Raw genomic sequence first — 21,340 nt, 5'->3', positions numbered from 1 at the left:
AAATAATTACTTTTAGCGCCATCTCGAACATAATAACATGAACTTCTGTTGTTATGAGTTGACGTTAATCATAGACAAATTAAATCGTTTTCTTAAAAAAATATTTTCGTTTAGAAATTTATTTTATTATGTTTATCATTACTATATAATTCCAAATTAACAAATACTTATCTTCACTTTTGTATTTACAATGAAATGTGATTAAATGTGTAAAGAAATCATATCAGTTTCCCCATTTCTCAACGTTTTTATCGCCAATATGTCTATGGTCAACTCTATTATTTTGCGCCTGCGCACTTGATGGTCTACGCGACGTACCTACATAAAATCATTTTGTGGAAAATTTGAAGTTTGTTGATATATTGGTGGCAAACCATTCATATTATTTATGAAAGCTTCGTGCTAATTACCATTCCAGGCGCGAGGCTGTGATCATCTGTTGGTGGTCAGCCTGGATGCGTTCAGTCACTATTGTTGTACAGTTCGAGCGGTGTACGGTAGCCATCTTGGAATCGAACAAAGCTTCAGATGTGTAGTTTGTCTGTTTATCAATAATTTTTGTGCATTTTGTTGTAAATAGTTTGTATGTTTAGGATATGTACGAAACGTTCGTCCACATGTGTAAATAGCTATGGCTGCGACAAGAAAATTACAAGGTAATTGTCATGTTATCAGGTTAGAGATTGACCCCAACCGATATACGTGTTCTAGAGCATTATTGTCAGATTGACGACTCCTCTGCCATCCTGGCGGTGAAGAGCTCTGCTAGACGGCGGCTAACATATTGTAGCGAATATTTCCATAACGTGGCATATCAGAAATATTCAAGCTCCTCTTGACAGTTCATAGCCGCGATGCTGATAGTATTGAGTCGTTAGTTCTTTTCGATTTCTTGAATTGTAATACGAGTGGTAATTCGAAAGCATTATGATTAATTACTCCAGCGATATGACTTAAGTACATTGTTGTTGAAAACAAGCATTGTTTTTATTTAAAAACAAGGTTGCAAACTGGTTTTTTTGTTTCTTATGTTAATATGGACGTATGTTGCTTGCAGGTGAAATAGACAGGTGTTTAAAAAAGGTAACGGAAGGGGTGGAGACGTTTGAGGACATTTGGCAGAAGGTTCACAATGCCACTAACAGTAACCAGAAGGAGAAGTATGAGGCAGATCTCAAGAAGGAAATTAAGAAACTCCAGAGGTTACGAGATCAAATCAAGTCTTGGATCGCCTCCGGAGAGATTAAGGATAAGAGTACACTTTTAGAATATAGGAAACTAATAGAAACGGTGAGTACCAACATTTTACTACATCTACATTGTGACAAAAAACAGTAAAAATGTGTTGCATATTATTGATATGAATGGATGACACATTTTTATACATGAAGGTAGAATTTTCTTGTTAGAAAAACATCGTTTTTCTATACTACCCATTGTTCAACTAATAGTCATAACCTCCAATAATAAAATAAAGTACAACTCTGAATAACATATAGTTTAAAAACATATCATTGTGATAAAAAACCTTTTTATACATGTGAAAATATATCAAATTGATCTGTTTAATCATATTATCATCACCTTCGCCATTGGATGGTTTGAGGTTCGGCTAAATTAGTAATCTAAATTATGAAAAATACAACAAACTAATCTTTCTGAAACAATAGCCATGGGATATAAGATACTAATGGGCATTTTATATTAAATTGGCAAAGTATCCCTATTGGTACAGGTTTATCATTCCAACAACTCCAAACTTGGTCTATAGCACCTATAGCAAGGAGTAAAGAGCAACCAAAATCATATCATTTATCTATTTATAGTAGTCAGTCTAACTGCTTTTTTACTTGTATTTCGTAACTTGTTTATCTCCGAATAACACCAAGCATACTGCTTACATTTGACACAGATACTGTTAAATTTGAATAGAGTGTAAACATCACATTAACATATGGCAGATTGTTTTTGATGGCATTATCTTGTGAAATAACTACTTTGTTTACTATATAAGTAAAAAAACATTGAAAAATACCTGTTACACTATGTAGACTATCTGTGTGTTTTTCTTAACACTTAATTCGACAACACTTTTTGTTGTTGTTTGTTCTTATCATCACGCACTCAATAGTAATCATTAGTACTATTGAGTGCCGAGGAGACTCAAACTCAGGATATTCCATGTTTTCTCTTGATTAAAGGGATAAAGAACCAGCCTATCATATGTATGAATGAAATTCTATTATCATAATTGAGGTTATTGAACTTCATAGATTATGAAAAACAAATTAATAGCTTTCAATATATTTAATGCTGACATAGCAAAAAATCAGTTTACCTATTACTTATGACACATCATATAATATGTTTAATGTGTCTCAAAATCATTTAAATTGGCGTTACATAATGTTAATATGAATTAGATAATAGACCAGTTATAAAATATTAATGATGTTTTTCAGTAGCTCAGTGTTAATTAAGCACATACTTAAATTACTAAATAAGTGATTATATGAACACAATTATCCTTATTATTGTTCTTTAAAATGTTACTAGAATATATATAATCAGATGTAATATATGTACTATAATCAGATGATTATAATGGTAATAATAATTGCATTATCTTTTATTACCAGACAGAAAAGTAGGAAAGAAAGCAGAGGTGACAAAATACATAATAGAAATAGTCATACATTTCAAGGGTTACCAATGTGTTTGTTATAAAATTCTTAGGTATAAAGGATCAAGTTCTTTTTGAACTTGACAAAATCAGAACAGAGAAAAAATATGCCTGCTTTATCTTTGCAATTCTACCCCAAAAGTTGTTTAACTAACTCTTACGCTGCTTTGTTAGCATAAAACCTTACAAACACAACATGATTGCAAACTTTTAATGAAACCATTACTAACAAAGGCAGTTGTTAAGCTTTATATAACTCTGGAAACCTTGTTTTGGCTAAAGTGAAGGCTTGTTGCTAAGGTTCTAGTTTTCGTGGTGCAAACAAACTTTCACATATGCCAAATTGGCTTCTTATTTACGCAGTTGCGCTAAATGCCTACAACGTAATAAACAAATATAGCTGTGTACATAATTTTTTTCAATTCATTCAATATGTTTATTTCAGGCTAGAATGGCCATAGATAAAACAAAAAATAACAATATAATAAAAATACATGTTGTGTTGAAACATAACATAATAATCATAAGATCATTTTGTACATGATTAAATGAATATGAAATGAAATTTAGAATTGGTACAAATTGAATTACAAATAAAAACAACATTTAACTAATACTGTTAGTATTGTTTAATGTGCTGCTAAAAAATCTTATCATTTTAGTGTAAATGACTGACTATGTTATTAGTATGATGATGACACTGACCTACCCCATCACATAATGTGTTCTACCATTCATATAGCGACAATAAACTCTAAACAATGTGTAAAAACCATTATATGATATCTAATTTAAAAAAATGAAGGTTAAATTGTTGTACAAGGGTATAAATATTTCTATTATTTCGAAATTGGGTGTATTATTCAGTGAGAAATATATGACCAATATAACTACCTATGTCCCATATGAAATGAACTTTTTAGTTTAAAGACTGGGTTCTTAATCTTTCTATATGTTTGCACTTCATTTCAAAGCTTTATTATATCTTTAGGAACCATACTTCAGGAGACAACCTAATAGACATTTTTGATTGATTTTACTAAGCCTGTACATGGAACTTAGCCTTTTCTTGGCAAAACTTATTGTTATACTGATCAAGCATCAAACTCTCATCTAATTCCTATTAATTTTGTTTTCCAGCAAATGGAAAGGTTCAAAGTAGTGGAACGGGAGACGAAGACCAAGGCGTACTCGAAGGAAGGCCTCGGCGCCGCGCAGAAGCTCGACCCCGCGCAGAAGGAACGCGACGAGATGTCCGCGTGGCTCGTGCAGTCCATAGACGCGCTCAATCTACAGGTGAGGGCCAGCACAAAAACGCCATTTAGCTGGTTCAAGAACTTGTGATTTTCTTTACAAAATATTTGGTTGGTCAACTGAATTCATTGTACTCTGTAGTTATAGTACTTATAGTTCGTTTTCTGTAGCATTGAGCCTCGTCTCCATATCGCGCGGCAAACCATCGAACTCGATGGTTTGCCGCGCGATATGGAGACGGGGCTTTAGAAAAAGACTACGCGATGTTGACGTGTCTTATAATTGAAAAACGCTTTTAAAAAATCTGTAACTATTACTTATTGAAACAAAATAATGTAAGTAATCGTATATGACTCATAATTGTTACATATTTGCCGTTACTTATTTTTCAAAAGTGTTTTTATAAAAAAACACGTCAAGATTGTTTACCTTTTTCGTAATGTAAAGAAAACGAACTATAGCAATGTATCGAATATTCCATGCAAGTTTTGAACACACACAGGCAGACCTTTAATCATTCTCAGTTAAGTGTGTGGACAATCGTTCCTTGAATATCCTGCAAGTGTATACTGTTAAAACAGTCTAATTAATTAGAATCTGTAAATTAACTCTCCAACCGATGGTTGATGATGGAGATGAGACATAGGTTTAAATTCCAACTTGTCTCCTATTTAGTCTGCTGGTTTCAGGTTCATTAAGCAAGGTTTAGACAAGCAGGAACTTGCATGCAATTTTCATTACATTACGGTATCTGATCAAACTTGGATGGAAACCAGTAGCATTATTAAAGACCTAAAATAAAAACCAATTAAATGAATTATTGTCTTGAAACCCGCATTTAGATGTAGAAGTCGGCATTTTAGTGGCTATTTGCTGACGTACAATCTGGTGTAAAGATGACTAACCCCTCTTGCATAAAAAATGTATGAAGTTATTTCATAGCGCCAAAGTTTCTACATACCTATTGCAGTTTGTAAACACAATTATGTGATTTTTATTCTCACATGTTCATGGCGCCACTATGCTAATTGTGTTGGTCAGTGTGTTTTAAAATAATAATAAATAAATAAATATTATTATAGGACATTAATTACACAAATTGACTAAGCCCCACGGTAAGCTCAAGAAAGCTTGTGTTGTGGGTACTCAGACAACGATATATATAATATACAAATACTTAAATACATATAAAACAACCATGACTCAGGAACAAATATCTGTGCACATCACACAAATAAATGCCCTTACTGGGATTCGAACCGAGGACCGCGGCTTCACAGGCAGGGTCACTACCCACTAGGCCAGACCGGTCGTCAAATTCAAATTTTCATTCAACAAATCAATTATCTCTTATCTTGCTGTTTGTTTTTAATATTTTACTATCTGATACAACTATGAGCTATAATTACTATATAATTATTTACACTGTAGAGGTGGAAAAACAGTTCTACTCAATATTCTATAGATGATTAAAGCAGATCATATATTATAAAAGTTAACTAACTGTTTTACCTAACCCCATTGACTATTGACCACCTGTCTGTCTAATAATCAGAAAGAGATCAGTAGTTATTAATATACGACTCATGTACTCATGCGTTGCAGGGACAACGTGATTCACTGTCAAATATCGGTTTCTTTGAAACTTGTCACATGTGGCTTACCACGATTTGCCGACCCCTGACCTATCCTAACATTATTTACATTGACAGGTTGATCAGTTCGAGTCAGAGATCGAGTCGCTGCTGGTCGGCAAGAAGAAGCGGCTGGACAAGGAGAAGCAGGACCGCATGGAGGAGCTCAAACAGAAGCTAGAGAAGCACCGCTTCCATATCAAGAAGCTCGAAACCCTGCTGCGCATGCTAGACAACATGTCCGTTGAAGTTGAACAGGTAATAACAACATATCCATCATTCATAGACAAGCGCCTGGACAGAAGCAGCACCGCATGGAGGAGCTCAAACAGAAACTAGAGAAGCACCGCTTCCATATCAAGAAGCTCGAAACCCTGCTGCGCATGCTAGACAACATGTCCGTTGAAGTTGAACAGGTAATAACAACATATCCATCATTCATAGACAAGCGCCTGGACAGAAGCAGCATCGCATGGAGGAGCTGACAGAGGCTAGAGAAGCACCGCTTCCACATCAAGAAGCTCGAAACCCTGCTGCGTATGCTAGACAACATGTCCGTTGAAGTTGAACAGGTAATAACAATATATCCATCATTCATAGACAAGCGACTGGACAGAAGCAGCACCGCATGAAGGAGCTGACAGAGGCTAGAGAAGCACCGCTTCCACATCAAGAAGCTCGAAACCCTGCTGCGCATGCTAGACAACATGTCCGTTGAAGTTGAACAGGTAATAACAACATATCCATCATTCATAGACAAGCGCCTGGACAGAAGCAGCATCGCATTTAGGAGCTGACAGAGGCTAGAGAAGCACCGCTGCCATATCAAGAAGCTCGAAACCCTGCTGCGCATGCTAGACAACATGTCCGTTGAAGTTGAACAGGTAATAACAACATGTCCATCATTCATAGACAAGCAACTGGACATAAGCAGGACCGAGGTTAAAATTGAACAGGTAATAACAACTAAATATCTATGATTCATAACTTACCTTAGCGCTTGTGTCCTAAAGGAAAAATCCGAAAAATTTACATAGCGGCTTACAAATGCAAAAGTTGGAAGTAAAAAAGGAAATCCATGCCTTTGGAAAAAGTCTAGTCTCCTTTAATTCGGTAAAAAATATGACATGATCAGGTAGCACAAATATAAAAGTTAACTGAACATATTCTCAGCTTGAAAGTATTGAGACTTGACAGTCTATGCTGCCTATAAAATAGATGTACTTAGCAACCTAACATTTTATTTATTTACTTTATTTACGCGACTAAACCAGTGTCTCTCTCCATTCCAGATAAAAAGGATCAAAGACGACGTAGAATACTACATAGACTCATACTTAGAACCCGGCTTCGAGGAAAACGAGTACATATACGACGACATCAACGGTTTAGACGAGATAGAACTCAGCGGCGTAGGGCTACCTTCCTCCGCCACTACGGATTCTAATAGTAACGACTCCAACGTCTCGCCCACTAGCATTATATCAGGTAATTTATATAAATAAATAAATATTATAGGACATTCTTACACAGATTGACTAAGTCCCACAGTAAGCTCAAGAAGGCTTGTGTTGTGGGTACTCAGACAACGATATATACAAATACATAAATACATAGAAAACAACCAAGACTCAGGAACGAATATCTGTGCTCATCACACAAATAAATGCCCTTACTGGGATTCGAACCCAGGACCGCGGCTTCACAGGCAGGGTCACTACCCACTACGCCAGACCAGTCGTATAATATCACAGAATAAATAACAGAGTTCGAAAGGATAATTATCAATGATAGTTATCTTGATAAGTATCGTGATTTTTATGTCTTATTTATCGTCAGGATAATTATTGGATAATTATCAAAAAGACTATCATTATCTGGATAATTTCGAACCCTAATAAATAATAGTACGTTTTTTTTGCATTAGAAAGAACTTGAAAGAAGGTAAGCGATTTTGACATGTCTTTTAATTGAAAAACACTTTTTAAAAATCAATAACTATTACTTATGAAAGCAGAAGACTATAAAAGATCGTATTAGATTCATAATTGTTACATATTTACCGTAACTTATTTTTAAAATGTGTTTTTCAATTAAAAGACACATCAAGATTGTTTACCTTATTTCTAATGCTAAAAAAAAACGAAGTATAGGTACAGAAGATTCACTCTAACAAAACGCGTCTATTATGACATATATGACCACTAGGTGGCGTAAGCGCGAGCAGGCGTCCGTTCCATCGCGGTGCGCGGTGACTACTATGGCTCTATGGCACCAAAATTGGTGTGGGCCGCATGTACGTGTAGGTACTTGTAGCTATGCGGCGAAAACGCGGAGTGAGCAACGCCTGATAGTATAGATACAAACATACCTACAACCCGGCTATAGATAAATATAAATAAATGAGACAGTGTTACAGTTATAAATAACCACTATAGAATAATACGTTTTTACATGTAATTACAAATAATTTCTACTTTCTGTGGAAAACTTTGGATACTCGAAATATTTGTAAACATGTACGTAATCGTTTGGGTCGATGAGCCATTGAAATAAGTATACGTAATCCAAACATTACAAAATTGAAAGTTTCCCTATTTTATACTCTATTTTAATGTGGGGAAGGTTCAAAATCGGTGGACAAATATTATATTCCACGAATATGTAGTTGAACGTGTATTTTGGCACACCTTCATTGGTGATTGGAAACTGTCAACGCCAATGGATATTAAAACTGCTGTATGAATATTATATTTATGTCTCAACGCTCAGCTCACGACTGTTCCGAGCGGTAAATAGGGCACAGTCTGGCAAGCAAGAAAGAGAACGTATCATGCGTTAGGGCGGGACAAAATGATCTTCCGCTCAAATGTCAAAAACGAGTTTGGTTATAGTATTTTTCAAACTCAATGTGTAGGGTGACAGGTGTCATCTCCATATAATGGGGTTGGCCGGTCGAAGTTTTGACAGATGGCGCCAGCATAGGTTTACCTGTCGATCCCTAGAATTGTGCCAAATTCTTGTTATTTTTTTTTGGAATATTATTGCCTGGATTCTATCCCTTTTTATTTTTTTTTATCGGATTTAGCTAAATCTCATAGAACAATACTAGAGACAGGGGAAACCTACGCTGGCGCCATCTATGCAAACTTGACAGTCGCCAATCCCATTTATAACCGTAAACGCAAAATCTCGCAAGATTGTATTGAGATGACACCTGTCAGCATACCCATCGAGTTTGAAAAATACATACTGAGAAATCTGTGGTGCTTCTATTATGCAATAAGATTGACTCTTTCATTATGATCAATATGTTAAATGTTCTCTTACACCTATTGACGTAATATTTCTTTCAGCACTCACATTGATTTATTTTTCGTTTCAGGAACAAGTCCCATTCCGTCTCCCACGTTAGAAATCCACAACCACTCCACAGATTCCATAGACATTGAAAAGAAAAAGAAAGAGGAAGTCATAGCGAAAGTGAGTACCATAGACAACACAAACATATTCATTCATCATCTAACATATACTGTATATTTAGTATAATATGGAGTATTGATTTTCCAAATTGATTTTGTTGTTGGTTTTGGGTTCTAAGCAGATTATTTTTTAAATTATAAGTAATACCGGTAGAAGGAATATGTTTATTCGTACCTATAGTTTTCGTGCCTGTATAGAAATGTATATGGCAGAAAAAATGAATACTAAAAGCGCTTGTATTTAATATTCTCTCACTTGAAACCTATTTACTTTCACAATAAGTATCTAGATTTGAGTTATGAATAGATTATGCCATTGCAATCATACTGCAAAATATCACAGATGAATTCGGTAGCTAACCGAGCTGCATAAAAGAAACGATTCCTTTTGGTTAACAGATCCGAAAAAATCGGGATCCCTTTGTTTCACATAAAGTTTTTAGTCATAAATGTCATAATGTATGTATTGTTTGTCATATTATCATTAGTCCTAAAACTGTAACCGTTAACTTTTCTGGATTTTCGTAAGGCTATCCTATAGATAGGATAGGTTAGGTTTGTTTTATGGCAATCCTGAGAAGTTACGCGTTTATGACTAACGAAAATGCGCACAAACAATACATTATGACTTAAAACATTTTGGGAAACAATAGAGACCCGAAAAAATCACAAAAAAATGTCTAGTATAGGCAGGGTTCGAAAGGATAATTATCAATGACAGTTATCTTGATAATTATCGTGATTTTTATGCTTCATAATTATCGTTTCAATAACCTAATAAAATTGATAAAAAATGGCAAAAAAACACTCCAATTATTTATTACTATCAAAGAATTCAAAGGAAATAAATATAGCACCATCCATACCTGGGACAATTATCCGATATTTATCGGATAATTATCGCGATAATTATCAAAGACTATCTCTCTGAAAAAAAAAAGATCTCTCTAAAGATTATCTATCTGGATAATTTCGAACCCCGAGATAATAATGATGATAATTTCTCCTTGCACCAATTTTACATGTCTCTGTTTGGCCCGATGGTTGACTGGTAGAGAATGCCATTAGGCATTAAGTCCGCCATTTGTACATTATTTTTGTGTATTGTGCAATAAAGTTTAAATAAATAAATAAATAATTTCGGCTGCGAACCCAAAACCAAGCGGCCTGTGTATGTGTTGCTATATTGTGGTGTATATTTGCAGCCGGTAAAGCCCCTGCCGCTGCGGGCGGCGAGCAGCGTGGTCAATAATAGCACGTCTCTCGTTAGTTCCTTGCTCAATAACTCCGCTGCCTCCACGAATAGGTCAGTCCACTGACTTTCTTCTTACTGTTGCCATAGAGAAAATTATACATAGATTGCTCACTCCATACATCAGTTTTGATACCAAAAAGAGTTATTTTCATAGTCGACATCTAGCATCGAGTAGCGGAATTATCAGTGCTGTTACTTGACAACAGATGTAGCAGTACTGATCAGGCGCGGCTCGCCTTAAGGAACGCTTGTGCGGTGCACTCCCATAAATAATCAAAATTAAATTATGGTACCTATTTAATATATTACTATTTAAGATCTATCGTAAAAAACTCAATACCAATTAAATAATAACCTTTATTCATTATAAGTTTATAGACAGCTCACCACTACCTACACGGCGTACTCGTATAATTTCATAGAAATCAAAGGTAACGCGCGAAGCGGAGCGCTTTGGATTGCGCTCCTATGGAAAAAGATTTAGTACATTCGATCAATAGGAAATTCAATAAGAGCGAAAGAGAAGTTTCGCCATAGCTCCGCACGTGAAACAGAAGATTTTCTATGAGGGAAGAGGCAAAATCGGTGCGGCGCTCCGAGCTCGGTTGATCTGCGCGCGCATCCCGCGCGCCATGTTGATGTTGATGTTGTCACTTGTTTCTAAACAGACCTTAGTCAATTTTAAAGTATGTGCGGGAATGCAATTTTGGCTTTTTTTCATTCTAAATAATGAAACAAGAGTTTAAACAGTTAAAGCACATAATTTGTTTGTTGTGAGGTGTTTAAAAATTAATGAATTTAACAATGTTTTGTGTTTGGCGCGGGCGCGGACGACGGCAGTGCGGTGAGTTTGTTTGGACCGAAACAGGTGTGTTAACCAATTTAGCACATCTTTCCATAAAATTTAAATAAAAACATTATATCCATTTGTAAAATGAACTGCATTTGGCGTCTATCGGTCGTCAAGATATTCGTAATACCGAAAATCTATGAGAGAGTTCAATGACCGGGTGGACGGAAACCGACATCTAGGTACTTTGCGACGGTTAATTGAATGTGTAGGTTTAGTTTTTGTTTTTATTGTGAGTGAACACCCATAATACATAGCTACCAGCCTCCCCTGGTACTGATAATTCCGCTAAGTACTCGATGCTAGATGTCGACTATGAAAATAAAAGTCTTTTTGGTACCAAAACTGATGTATGGAGTGAGAACTCTCGTCTTACTATATTCCTCTATGCTGCTGTGTACTACGTGCTAGAACAAAATTCACGGCACTATAATATTTTCGACGCCATGTCAAACAAAAGCTTTGAATGATTCACTGTAGTCACTTCAGTAGACTTATATTGACTGGGATATGAACCGTGATTACCTTTTGTATTGTTTTCGAGCTCCTGATAATTCGACACAGTTACATGCATCTTGTTCACGGGTAAATATCGGTTTTCCTAGGATAGCGGTGCCGTCATATAGCGGCCGTCGCCGTACTAAATAATACGGCTAAATATGGATGTCATAGTATTTGTATGGAGACGGCCGCTATATGACGGCACCGCTATCCTAGGAAACCAGAGCATAAAGCTTTGGTTTCCTCCGAAACTGAAGATAGCAGTGGGTGTCAAAGTTGTGTTTTTGACATTTTGAGTTCATACATTTTCTACTTGAGTTTAGTTCAAGTAGAAAATGTATGAACTCGCCCTAAATACTAATCAAAGTGTAAAGAAGCCCTAAGAAGTCATTAAAGTGAATTTTGTTATTGCACATATAAATACGGCATTTTGGTAGAATTTATTGGACCGAAAACAATTCTTATACAAGTATAATGTAAGATAGAGTAAAGTACGTTGTTTTTCTCGTAATCTACTTTATTTTATTGTGCTATTGAGAATTGTTGTCGGCTAATATGGTAGAAATAGAACACATATTAAGGAATAAGAATAGTTTTCAGAGTATGAAAACATGCTGCACATATTTATCGTATAAAACACATCCGACATATGAGTAAAAAGACATTTACAGTACATATGGTCCTAGCGCGGACTAGTGCGTAAAATAGCACTTTTCGTGCGAATGTCAAATTTTAAAGGGCCTATGTACTGTAAAACGTTGTACGATACACGTGCGAATAAGTAATTCGCAACTCGTGTCGATTTAAAACACTCCCTTCGGTCGTGTTTTAATTTATCGCCACTCGTTTCGAATTTCCTCTTTTTCGCACTTGTATCGTAAATAACTGTATGATTCAAATGCATTCTTATGCGTTATTTTTTGGCGCCTTGAAAAGCTCTTATTTTTTATGTGAGGCTTCGGTTTGCCGACCCTTATTCTGTAGTAATTTTGGTGTCTTTTACCTAACAGCCACCCCACACTAGCGTCTCCCGAGCGTCGGCGTCTAGTCAACTCTATGGCTGCTGCTCGACGCAACATTGGCGCAACTGCGCAGCGACGCCATTTTCCATAACGCTGACTAGACGCCGACGCTCAAAAGACGGTAGTGTGGGGTGTCACTAACGGCCTGGCTACGACGTTGTGCGACTGGTTTCGGCGAAGGCGAGACACAGCGATCGGACCTTTCGTTTCCACCTATGGTATTCGCCTTAGTCAAAGCCTGTCTTGGCCAGGCCGTAAGAGACATCCATGTAACGCACGCTAACGCGGGACCATCATACATCGGTTAAGACAAATATATTACAGTCAACGTTGAGCGTGCGTTCCTCGCCTTTTGGGTAAAAGAAGCCTGAGTGGACGCTCGAGTTGGGCGTGCAGCGGGGCGGGGCGTGCGGCGTACATGTTAAACAAATGCAAGCGTATAGGAGCGGCCTTAGTACACGCTGCTCACATCACGCGTGAGCCCACAGCCACGCTGCACGCCCCGCCGAACGCTCCGCTTCGAGCGTCCACTCGGGCCTTACACTTATGCGGTAAAAACGTTACACTGGAACAGTACCCAACTCACACTGACAGTAAACCTTATTACGAAAGGCATAAGGTCCACCAATGGACAGAGAGTGTCGGTGTCTGTACGCAGCGTACGGCACGAAGCGGGGGTCTTACACAGTCACAGACAAGACATCCTCCAGACTGAGCGTAGTAGCGCTACCCCCTCTGCCACAAATATACGGTAGTTTTACTCCATTTTCGAGTCAGTGTCTTTGTGTGACGTCCGTGTCTTTGAACGGACCGATCACGGCACGGGACTCGTTCACCTCGTCCCCCGCACCCCAGTATTTTTGGCAGCATCGGTTTCATGAAATAATTGCTCTAGGGCGTTTTTTTTTTGTTGTCCCCTACCCTTTTTTTTTCAAATTTGGGATTTTTTATATTATTTCTACTCAGAATCACGAACTGTTTCTATCCTAATAGGAGAAAAAAAGTGTCCCAAAATTTCCATACATTTTTCGATCTTTCCATTCCGCGACCGCCATACAAAGTCTATGAAAAATGGTGACGGAATGGAAATAAAAACCTTAGGACACTTTTTTTCTCCTATTAGGTTTCTATCCTAATAGGAGAAAAAAAGTGTCCTAAGGTTTCGAGCTCTTTCGAGCTCGTGATTCTGAGTAGATATAACATAAAAAATCCCAAATTTGAAAAAAAAGTGTAGGGGACAACAAAAAAAAACGCCCTCTAAACTCCGTCTAGAGGATTCCTAGTGTACACAGTGTATGTCCTCGTACTGAAGCGGTGTTTCCCCGCAGCATAAACAACTTGGGCGTGTCGGGCGCGTCCACACCCAGCAAACAGCCGCCGCCGCCCAGCCCGCCGCACGCGCATGCGCATCCGCATCCACACCCACACCCCGCGCTTGCGCATCGGCAGCCTAACAACACCGGTGAGTATATGCTAACTAAAAACTAACTACAGATGGTCAAACCAATTTGTCAGTAAATAGGAACAAAAAAACCGGCCAAGTGCGAGTCGGACTCGCGCACGGAGGGTTCCGCACCATCAACAAAAAATAGAGCAAAACAAGCAAAAAAACGGTCACCCATCCAAGTACTGACCCGGCCCGACGTTGCTTAACTTCGGTCAAAAATCACGTTTGTTGTATGGGAGCCCCACTTAAATCTTTATTTTATACTGTTTTTAGTATTTGTTGTTATAGCGGCAACAGAAATACATCATCTGTGAAAATTTCAACTGTCTAGCTATAACGGTTCGTGAGATACAGCCTGGTGACAGACGGACGGACGGACGGACGGACCAGCGTAGTCTTAGTAATAGGGTCCCGTTTTTACCCTTTGGGTACGGAACCCTAAAAACTATACTCATCCTTTTCTTTTGGGTGCTAGTACTAGTGTAAGACAAAGATAGTATGACTCTCTCTGTCTATGTTTGAAATGAGACAGTCCTTTGACACACTATAACTATTACGGCTCAGCGACCCAAAGAGGATCTTGGCCTCCGAAACGAGAGCACACCACTTTTCCCGATCCTACTTCTCTAAATGTGGATTAAGGATTCAATCTCAGAATCAGACTGGGTTCGAAACGATAATTATCAATGATAGTTATCTTGATAATTATCGTGATTTGTATGCCTGATAATTATCGATTTGATAATAACCTGAAATATAAAAAAACGCCCCAATCATTATTTTTTACTATCAAAGAATTCAAAGAAAAGAAATACAGCACCATAATTATCGGGTAAATATCGCGATAGTTATCGAAGACTATAATTATCTGAATAATTTCGAACCTTGGAATCGCAGTTCTCAGTGTTAAATCTTTGTGCATAAATGTCATATACGGTGTCTAAAATGTGAAGTATTAAAAACGTGCAATTATTTGCATCAGCAGGCGTATTTATGGGGGCGCATGGTGTTAGGATGAATGTTGACGAGTCCTTAATCTCTAAACCAGCGGTCCTCAATCTTTTTTTTTGACGGAACCCTTTTGGAAAGCGAAATACTTGATGGAACCCTGCAATAAAACAATAGTTTTTAGAAGTGTATTTTTTTATTAATAAGCATAATAATTATGTTTATTTTATTATTCTAAATTATTCTAAATTCTTGCGGAACCCCTGCAGGGGTGTCGCGGAACCCTAGGGTTCCGCGGAACACACTTTGAGAATGGCTGCTCTAAACAATAAACTCTTCCTACGATTAATTTTGAACACCTTTCTAGGTAAAACTACCTTTCGTGTAATTTTTGTATGAACGCCCCAATCAATAAGGAATGTTGCGTCAGAACTGCGTAGGGGGCGCCACTAGCACAAACAGTAAACAAACCGTAACTTCCAAAAACGATAAAAGTAAGGGTACCATTCGATTCCATACATTTCATCTAAAAAAATATTGTATAGCAACTTTAAACATAAACGCAATATTTCACCGACAACGACGACGCAATTTTCTTGTTTTGTCCATACTACAAGATGGGCTCCCAGAGACCTTGACGTCACGTTCCCTTGTCGTTTTGTTTAGGGCGTTTCGCAAGTGAAGTGCGACTGTCGGCCTTTGACTACAATTTCTGACTTTTGTGTTACTTTAATGCAGTGTTTTTCAATCTTTTTCATGACGCGACCCCCTTTGTATGAACAAAATATTTCGCTTATGTATTGCCTTACAGCTGGTAGAGGCTTCAAACTGTGAAAAACACTGTTTTAATGCAATGGGTCCCATATAGATATTTAATCCTAAAAACAAACCCGATCGATTGATACCATAAATGAAAAATACTCGTGTAGCCTATTTTATATCGCAATCGTAAATTAAATGAAAGAGGTGCCTAATGTTCTATTACAAGTTTCCGTTCTATTCTACCCTTACTAACTAATCTATCGTATTTCAAAAGGCTTATAAACTAATATTACTAAACTATAGTTGGTCAAACCAATTTGTCAGTCAGTAAGAAGCAGGAAAGCAGGAAGATGCTGTTTTTTTAGCAACTGCGCCGTTTGTAAAGGATTATGTTACAAAAAGAAAAATTCAAAAAAGTTCAATAGTTTTTTTAAATAAATTAATTGGTTCATCCCGGAATTTCCAAACAAATTTAAAAGTTCAAAAATTCATAACTCGAAAACTACGAAAAATCGGCTAACATACATGGGATATATTCTGATAGCCCACGATGTAAGGAATCTAAAAAAAAATTGTACGTCGAGGTTTGGACCAACCTGTATATTATGTTTTCCGAGCAAAGCTCGGACTTCCAGATATTATATTTATATACATATAGAAATTTAACAATTATTTGAAGTACTATTTATTTGGTAAGTATGTGGTGTTTTAGGAATGCTGGCTGTTGAAAATTGTATGTCGACCGTTTTAATAATTTTTTATCGAGACATTTATCATGCTAAAATTTAATGCAGCTTTCAATGTTCTCTCAGCTGAGCAGACAACAAGTTTATTGTATTTCTTGTTTTACGGTTGGGTATAGCATTTCGCGTAGACCATCATCAACACTTGGCACGTTGATGTACCTATGCATTGCATCCCACAAAAAAATAATTTATACTCTTCACTACATCTTATAGCTCTAGAAAGGGAAAATAAAACATGAGACAAATAAAAATCATAGTCTTTAATCATTGCACAATTTCTTAACTCTTAACATAGGTAGGTACCTATCTACTTCTCCAGAATACGTACCTACCTGATATCGATCATAACCTCTAGCCGCCCATACGTCAAACCTTGCCAAGCAAAATGAAATTTTATTTTGTCAACACAAAGTTCAAATTAGAATGAAACAAGAGACCTTTTTATAGGTCTCGGGCGCCTAGAGGATAACATTCTTGACTAAATGTTCTTCTCTTACTGCTATTGTTTTTCACATTTTAAATGTTCTATTTTCTCCCACGATCACAGATTACTTCACAAACTACAATTGTCTAAGTAACGTCGACTTTCACTGTAGTCCGGCCAGACTTAGCGTTTTTTACCGTACCTGAAAATAAAGAAAATATTTTAATGTGAACCTTAATTATTTTTTGTGCGCTATGATAAACGAAACATGTTTTACAATTTAAACACTACCGTAGGTATTATCCCGTATTTACCCGCCAAGATCAGCGATATTTTTTATTGGTTATGATCATAAAATTGTGACTATACGAGTAAGTAGTAAAAACGGGACCCTATTACTAAGACTCCGATGTCCGTCCGTCCGTCCGTCCGTCCGTCTGTCACCAGGCTGTATCTCACGAACCGTGATAGCTAGACAGTTGAAATTTTCACAGATGATGTATTTCTGTTGCCGCTATAACAACAAATACTAAAAACAGAATAAAATAAAGATTTAAGTGGTGCTCCCATACAACAAACGTGATTTTTGACTGAAGTTAAGCAACGTCGGGCGGGGTCAGTACTTGGATGGGTGACCGTTTTTTTGCTTGTTTTGCTCTATTTTTCGTTTATGGTGCGGAACCCTCCGTGCGCGAGTCCGACTCGCACTTGGCCGGTTTTTTGTTCCTATTTACTGACGAATTGGTTTGACTATCTATATAACCGGCATATGTATGTATGTGGCGCAGCCCCGGCGCTGGCGGAGTACTCGCCGGCGGAGGCCGCGCATGCGCATGCGCCGCTCGCCGCCGCGCCCGCGCAAGCGCACGAGCCGCGCGTCTACAGCGCCAGTGAGTGCCAGCTGTGCTACCTTATCTGAGGAGACACCTCAAGAAATATTACACACTCATGAGTGCACATGTGCTAGTTGCACAATAGTACATTATTGTCGAGGCTCGGAAGTAGCTACTTGCAGGCTGAGGATTCGTTTTAAACGGACGACCTTGGGAGTCCGTTTATTGAATCCGAAGCCAGCAAGTAGCCTTCCAGCCGAGTCATATATAGTGCTTTTCTCAAAAATGGCGCAAGAAATAGAAATATTTTACAGAAGCAACGTTCTAATTTTCACAGAGAAAAGTAAAACCATTAAAAAGATTTACTTGTCGCCTTTAAATAAAATAGAAGTGTATTTTTCTGCTGAAAATACGCCAACGTATTTGAGACACCTAAATAGTCGCGGTACCAACATTATAATAATAATAAGTGCTGATCATCTGTTTGGCTGTTTAATGGACCTATGCCTTCATTTGATATGGCCATTTAAAGTTTTAAAAAGTTTGGATCTCATTTAATAATGGAATTTGTATGCAACATTGCAGTCCCGAAATCGAGACTGCAATGTTTTTAACTTTTTAATTTTTAGAATGACCATAAACTACACACTTCGCGACCTATTTTTTAACCGGCAACGTCGACTTTGCCGTCCATTTTTGAGAAATAGTACATTACATACCTAGGGAGGTGAATTCGTGAATGATCCAGATCGCAGGTATTTGTGGCCCGAACCAAAGGTGAGGGCCATAAATATGCGATCTGGGACTTTACGAATTACCGCCCGTGGTTTGTCTAAAGTTTTACGTCTTGCCTTGGCCAGAAAGTGAGATTTTCCACTTCCTGGCCAAAAATCCCACTGACGTAAAGTTTATAAAAACTTATCCTAAATCAGGGGTCACTAAATAGTTTCTTCAGGGGTCCGGTTCTTAAAATAAAATGACCATCGCGGTCCGTTTCTCCTTGAGTATATTAAATAAGTAAAAATTTGAAATAGGCTGGCCGGATGCGGACCGCGGTCCGCCATTTGGTGACCCCTGTCCTAAATTATAGAAAAATGTACCGAAAATAAAGGAAACTTTAATTTTGACAAGGGAAAATTTCGAATGCCGTACAAAAATATGAGAAGTTTCCGAAATATTACCTCGTAGAAATTTCGCAATTTCGGAAATTTTCCGACGGCCGATCGGTAGCCATGAGTGTGTTCAATATTTCAATGCTTTGTCCTGTCAGATGTTACAGACTACTAAATGAGAGCTAGAAAACTAGAACGTCAGATCGTTTTTATCATTGCTGTTAAAAAAAACCTCGTAGTGTAGTCACCTGAAGCATCGAGAAAAAAATATATATACCAAAAAGACTATTATTTTCATAGTCGACATCTAGCATCTAGTAGCGGAATTATAAGTACCGCTACTTGACAATAGATGTTGCACCGACCCAAAAGTCTAATGCTCAACAATTTTCAGCTAATATTTTTTTTTCTCTTTATTTTTTTTGTTTTATATAACCGGATTAGCCGGAACTCTATTTTCAACAACTTCTGCTTTAATATTAGTTGTAAATTGTTGTTCAATACAATTTTCGTGAGTCGCAATTCACTAGACATCTAGTATCATGTAGCGGTACTGATATTTCCTCTATTCGATGCTAGATGTCGACTACGGAAATGATAGTCTTTTTGGTACTAAAACTGATATATGGAGTGAGCACTCTATTCTTACTATATTTATCTATGATAAAATTAGAATCTATATCATAAATATTAGCCCTCATTTAGTAATTTAAAGACACATCCTAGGACTTCATGTCTAGAAGCACAGATTTTTGTTGGCTATGCGTATTTATTAGTTTCAAACAAGTAGTTGGGTCGGTTTTATATGCACGTTTCTTATTCTTTGATATTTTAATTCGATATTTACTGCAAAGCATGCTTAGACATAGTTTTTAGTTGTATGTTGTTTGTATACAGGTTTTCTTGGTCAAAAGTTGCTCATCGTGTCGCTCTGTCACGAAGAGATGTATTTTATGTCTCACGGGAGTTTTGTATTTGAAATACACGAAAACGGAGATTTTAGGTTAATTAGATTAGATTAGATTTCTTTATTTTACGATAAAAATCACACTATAAATTTGCATCAATGTCAAAATTATGTATATCTTCTTATCATGATCGTTAAACATTACATACTAAAAAATATATAAAATAAATTAAATTCATTCTCTCTCCCAATAAGGATCGTCATATGGGGCATTATCTATGAAAAGGGACCTTATTGTCGATTGCGCTTACGCCGCACAGCGTCGCGCGGCATTGTATTTATATCGGAGCATCGTTAATAATGGCGTAAGCGCCATCGACGATAAGGTCCCTTTTCATAGATAACGTCACATATGTGTATAAACAAAACCATGTCAATTAATGAATATGCGACAGAAAATTGTCCAAATGATTAGCCCCAGTAGTTCTGATGAACGTGTTGATAACTACTTAAAGCAGTAGTGTTATATGCCTAGGCAATAGGTTTTAATGTTCGTATAAATAGAAAACGCGCACGCATCTATCCGCAAACTAGTTATGTCGAGAAGTTGTCATTCCCAAGGTTATGATAACAGCGGTATCGATTGCCTTATGTGCCTAGAGTTATTTACGGAAGTGTGACGTCACAGTACACGATACGGTTCTAACTTAACCGGATACGTTACAAGTACATTTCATTTCAGAATACAGATGTTGCATAAAGTGTCCAAATAGTCGGAAGTCGTCGGTAATTTTAGAAAAAAAAACACAGTAAATACAATAAAACTTATTCAATTACCGTCCTTACAAATATATGACAAATTTGCAAAATTTTGCCATGTGGAAATTTCACAAATTTGAAGACTTTCCGACGGCATCAGTGTTTTAGAAAAAAAAATCATGGTTTGACAGATCTGTCATACTCCTTGACAAGTGCCGCGATTGCGTTTACGCATAAGAAACAGATAGATGACATCTAGTAACCTGCCAATCGAATTCGCGATCAGTTTTGTTTTAGAAATTAAGTGTAAAACTAAGGTTAGAACTTGTTAGTCCGAGATAAAAATGCAATTAGGTAAGTGTAGCGATTTATAGATAGTGTACGTGAATCATACTCACGCTATCATACATGTAGAGTTATCCAGCGAGCGTTATCAGCATTGTTTACAAATAAACAACGTTATCGCCGCGTGAATGGCGACTCGCCACATTACAATGTTACACCGTCCGCCATTGGCCGCGCGCCAATCCCAGCGCTCTCCGAGCGAAGTTGGCCGCGCGCCAGCGCCTCCGAGCGCAAACAGTCGCCAGTCGCCACCCGACCTCCGACCGGCCAGCATCTAATTAGAAAAAAAAATAAAAGAAAACAATAAAAACATGATTTCCCGCCTAAATACCGGATAGATTAAAAATATGGACGATGGTAAATAAGTTTCGTGTGT

The 21,340-nt window shown here is 37.3% G+C and overlaps 1 protein-coding gene across 1 annotated transcript in view; it reads left to right on the top strand.

The window, feature by feature from the left end:
- Positions 1-300: 300 nt before the first annotated feature.
- The window catches only part of LOC134653127 (CCR4-NOT transcription complex subunit 3), a 34,970-nt gene continuing 13,930 nt past the window's right edge, over positions 301-21,340 (top strand). The window contains exons 1-8 of the mRNA XM_063508431.1: positions 301-656; positions 1,058-1,290; positions 3,824-3,979; positions 5,650-5,858; positions 6,860-7,059; positions 8,957-9,054; positions 10,259-10,359; positions 14,010-14,143. Coding sequence (XP_063364501.1) covers positions 632-656; positions 1,058-1,290; positions 3,824-3,979; positions 5,650-5,858; positions 6,860-7,059; positions 8,957-9,054; positions 10,259-10,359; positions 14,010-14,143 — 1,156 coding nt within the window. The 5' untranslated portion in view covers positions 301-631. The remainder of the gene's footprint in view (positions 657-1,057; positions 1,291-3,823; positions 3,980-5,649; positions 5,859-6,859; positions 7,060-8,956; positions 9,055-10,258; positions 10,360-14,009; positions 14,144-21,340) is intronic.

Source organism: Cydia amplana, chromosome 12, assembly GCF_948474715.1.
Source record: "Cydia amplana chromosome 12, ilCydAmpl1.1, whole genome shotgun sequence".
NCBI lineage: Eukaryota > Metazoa > Arthropoda > Insecta > Lepidoptera > Tortricidae > Cydia > Cydia amplana.
This window is presented reverse-complemented; position numbering and strand designations above follow the sequence as displayed.